General features: G+C 29.9%; 1 protein-coding gene across 2 annotated transcripts; it reads left to right on the top strand.

Annotated features, from left to right (window-relative positions):
- The first annotated feature begins 2,881 nt into the window (after positions 1-2,881).
- Positions 2,882-4,526, top strand: LOC125847903 (cyclin-dependent kinase inhibitor 1). 2 transcript variants are annotated; one of them, XM_049527630.1, is made up of 5 exons: positions 2,890-3,084; positions 3,170-3,570; positions 3,759-3,805; positions 3,918-4,100; positions 4,206-4,526. In XM_049527630.1, the coding sequence occupies exons 2-5, from the start codon at positions 3,199-3,201 to the stop codon at positions 4,267-4,269; spliced, it is 666 nt and encodes a 221-aa protein (XP_049383587.1). In that variant the 5' UTR covers positions 2,890-3,084; positions 3,170-3,198; the 3' UTR covers positions 4,270-4,526. The 2 variants fall into 2 exon arrangements, with proteins under 2 accessions (XP_049383588.1, XP_049383587.1); XM_049527631.1 differs by having other exon boundaries at positions 2,882-3,570; positions 3,921-4,100.
- Positions 4,527-4,828: the final 302 nt, after the last annotated feature.

Genomic DNA, 4,828 nt, shown 5'->3' with positions numbered 1-4,828 from the left:
CCTATAATTGTGTAAGAGATAATTATGGGGTATTCTTTATTTAAATAATTTAATAATAATATAAAATTACAAAAAATTACTTATTTAATAAAGTAAAATTTAATTAATTTATAAATAATTAGTGATATGTTATAACCAGTAATTAAACTGTTATAAGCAAGAATTTTTTAAAAGTAGATTTAAAACCTGTAATATTGACTCTTAAATGTGTATATGAGGTGATTTTTCCTTGGCTAAGGGTGGTCTGTCCATGTTTGTCATTTCACAAAATCAATACATAAATAACATTATTATTCCTATTTGCCTTGAAAGTATAAATATGACTCATATAGGAAAACTAAATGATTACTTCATTTTCATTGGTCAATTTAATTAATTAAAATAAGCTAATTTATGATCATTCATCGAACATTTGACTTCAAGAGAATACTCCCTTTGTCCCTAATTACATGTCCACTTTTTTTTTTATAGTTGTCCCTAATTACTTGTCCATTTTGATAAATCAAGAAAGGACAAAATAATTTTACCTATTTTACCCTCAATTAATTACTTTGAAAAATGTATAATTTCTTGAAAATCTTAAATTTTTAATTCATTCACTTATAATTAATAGGGGTACAATGGTAAACTCACTATGTTAATAATTGCTTCTTAATAGGTGTGTTAATTTTACAGTGGACAAGTAATTAGGAACAGAGGGAGTACTAAGTACTAACTAAGGATACAATGATAAATTTACATAATTTTCTTTAAAAATGTAAAATCTAAAATAATAACGTATATATAGAAATAGGGGAAGTATTTTGAAAATTCAAAATTAAAGTTGCCAACTGTTTTTAATTATATCGATAATTCTTTTTAATACTGAAAAATATCTAATAGATAAGAATATCTTAGTCTACTATATTTTACACGAAGTTATTTTTTTAATGGATATAAAATTGTCAAATGTCTCTAAAAGCATAAAATTTCAAAGTTGTAAGCAACATAAGAAATGATCAATGTTCATGTAGTTAAAACTCAAAATATTAGGTTCTAATGAGAAAATTGTCTCCAAAAATATAAAATTTGAAGTTCAAAGGAAGTGATGAAAGAGAAAAATAAAAATAAAAAAATTTTAAAAAAAAAAGAAGAAAGAGAAGAATTAATGAGAATTATTTATTTTTCAGAAAGGAAACTTTTTGTGTCTTATTTCTCCCTTTAATATTTACACCCAACAATTTCCTTCAACGAACGAACACGTTTGGCTTCTTATAGCAATTATAACTAATGAATCCTTTTGACAATTCAAACATATTCTATGACAATTATTTCATTCACCTGTATATTCTTAATGAGATTCTCTACAATATTACTGTGTTGAACAAAAAATAAAGGCTACCCCACTGTCCTATAACGTTAAATCAAATTTACTTTTCATTTATGCGGCTAACGAGTACTCAAAAATGAATATTTAGTGTGTGACAAACCCCTTAAAAAATCAGTTAGTGACATTAATTAAATGGTAATTAATCACTCTTTTGCCTTTTTGTCAAACCTTTTTTAAAAAAATATAGAAATATTTAAATCACTTCTTTTTCAACAATATTTATTTATTATTGACTTTGTACACTTTTAAGAAAATTATAAATACAAGGGTTGTTTTAACATATCACCCTCTAAATATAATAAATACAATATTTTGAAAAATATAATACAGAAACGACTATAATTAATGATAAAAATAAATTAAAAATTACGTATAAAATTATTTAATAATTTAATAAAGTGAACAAATATTATTTAATATGCCAAAATAGTATCGTGAACAACTATCGTTAGAGGAGGAGGGTAATACAGCTTTCATTTTAGCTCTCAATCCTAGTACACGTAAGTTACCAAAAAAATTCCACCTGTCGGTGGTTAAAACTTAAAAATAGGAAAAACATGCATATATATCTTAAATGTGCAAGAAATTAACTTGTCCCATCGTTACCAAAGACTTAAAAGGGCTTTCGGTTGGACAATCGTTCTCATATTACTCTATCTATTTATTTTTGTTTGTCACTATTTAATTTAGCACATATATATATATATATATTTCTAACGTTTGATATAGGTATTTTATTAAACTATTTCAATTCATAAAATATGGTATTTTTGATATTGAACTTTGAAAATGATTTGAAGGATAAGTATTTAATGCAAAAGGAGCCTCAAACTTTTGGACTAAAAAAAATAAAATTTGATGCAAAAGGTAAAATATGGATTTTTTTTTTTAATCTTTTCTTGATATGTCAAAAGTGACAAGTTCAAATAAAAATTTATTTTATTCGAATAAATTACAAGTAAAAGTGAATAGAGGTAATAATTGTTAACTTTTATTTTTATATGTTTCTTAAGAAATTATAAATATGAACAATATTTTTATCAATGCCAAATAAATAAAGTAGTTACAAGGCTTATTTTAAATGGAAAAGGACTTAAGGCTACTAGTGGGTGACAACATTAACTTAATTATTGATGAAATGGATATAGAGGGAGACCCATTTTCATTAGTTTGATTGGTGAGATAAAAATTAAATAAAATAATTTTATGAAATATTTCAATTCATAAAATATTTTTCTTTATCTTATCACCAATCAAATGATCCATAAACAGTAGGTATAGTATACACAGTAAATTAAACTAATTAAAAATTTGAAATTAAACTAAAATGTATTAGTGAGCGGTCACTAGTGGAATCTAATCCCGGTTGTACAATCCTATCTACTAACATTATCTGTTACTCCAATTATATCTAATTAAACATTAAGTATTTCCATCCACAATTCTCAGGCAAATATCTTTATTTTATTCTTATACTTATACGCGGAGTATTTATCCGCTTAACGGCGACGTCAGAATCCCGTTACTGTAGGAAAAAGATCCGTCACAATGGTGGACCACAAGACGAAGCGCCCAATAATACGAACCCAATCGAATCATTCAACGGAATGCCTATCATCATCATTATCACCATCACCGTCCCTAACACTTCTTCTCTCTCCCTACTGCTGCGCTGCGGCAAAAGAAGATATCTTCAGTCAGATCGTACGATTCTGGTGTGCATAATTCTGCAATTCTACCAATTTATATAGTAACAAACAATTTGTGTAATTCTCTAACTTGTTGAAGTTTATTGCTTAGAATTTGAAGAGAGATGTATCAAAACATTGATGAGAAGAAGGTGGTATAAGTGCAAGTCGAAGGGAATTATTGGAGAAGTTGTGATTATGGAGGTTGCGGAGGTAGCAGTGAAGATGACAAGAGAACGGGAGGTTTTAGAGGTGGTCGACACAAGGAAGAGGAAGAAGCGTGATGGTGATTTGGAGATGTCACCAACTGTAGCTCGTGTTAGAAGAAATTCCGTAGTCTCAGTTGTACCGGCGAGTTTTGAATCTCCACCGAGCAAGCTTAGTTCCCAGGGAAATACTGTTTCGTGTAAACCGGCTGTGTGTTCTAACTTTCATGACGGTTTAGCATCTGGTTTTGGAGATGATGAATCAAGCAATGTCACAAAAGGAAGCTCGAAATTTGTAGATCTGGATGTATGTGAAATTAAACTCTTTGAATTTTACTTGTTTAGCTGTTCTATTTTTCAGCTTCCTTTAATATTTTCAGGTCTGATAGTATCAAGTTAATGCATTAGAATTGGAGTGAATTGTCATGCCGTTCTATAACTGCTCATTTTTGTGAAATTTATGGCGGACTGAAATTTGAATTTCGAATTTTCCAGGAGGACAGTGTGGAAATTGCAACCAGTTATTCAGAGTTGAGAGAAAGGTAAATATGTATTCTATATAATTTTCATGGCGTTTCAATTCTCTCTCAGATCCGCCTCTTCAGTATTTTCTTTTTCTTCATCGTTTATTGAAAACAAAGCGTCATTCCGCAGTAGAGAGACAATACTATCCAACAAATTCAAAGTTGAATTTCACAAAGTGGAGTCAACACCGAAACCACAACATGCTAAATCTTGCCGCCGCCGATTGACAGAGGCAATTATGCCCTCCGAGGCTGAGCTTGATGAGTTCTTTGCTGCAGCCGAGAAAGATCTCCACAAACATTTTGCAGAAAAGTACAATTCTCTCTCTCCCTCATTTTTTACGCATTTGTATCTCCTTTTTTCAAAATTCTGCTCGGAAAAGAGTATTATTATTCATGAAAGTGCGTGCTGTAACAGATACAACTTTGACTTTGCAAAAGAGGAGCCATTGGAAGGTCGCTACGAATGGGTTCGACAATGAAACCACAATATTTAAAGGCCAAGATCATAGCAATAGCAGCAGTTGCTTCTTAATCTAATTTGTTAGTAGTGATTCTAGTATTTCCAAGTATATTTAACTGTTCACTCTTTAAACTAGTACTACTTCTCTTTTTTTGTTTTCTTACTTTATTGCTTTATGATTTTGGTTTCCATGGGGCAGGAGTTCAATTTGAATATGTACAGCCCGGGAACACGAAATGATCTCTCTGTGTTAATATACAAGTTATTAACCGAGAAGCGCCCCTACAAATCATTTCCTTTGGAGAAAATATTCTCTGAAGAATAAGAGCTCATCTTTTTATAAATTTTCGAGTTTGATATCCTCTCGATCTTAACCTCCTTCGTAATGGGGCACGATTATTCCGAATGTCTTTGTTTTAATAGCTAATAGTTTGAAACTGATGAGGAAGAAATTAAAATTTTAAAATAGGCCGTTGTTACAGTGCTTATGATTTGGTGATACTGTATATATGTGAAAATGTACATTTTGTTCTGGGACTAAAAGAACTGACGTCCGAAGGGGAAGATGGAATATTCGG

This window comes from Solanum stenotomum, chromosome 12, assembly GCF_019186545.1.
Source record: "Solanum stenotomum isolate F172 chromosome 12, ASM1918654v1, whole genome shotgun sequence".
NCBI classification, from domain to species: Eukaryota; Viridiplantae; Streptophyta; class Magnoliopsida; order Solanales; family Solanaceae; genus Solanum; species Solanum stenotomum.
This window is presented reverse-complemented; position numbering and strand designations above follow the sequence as displayed.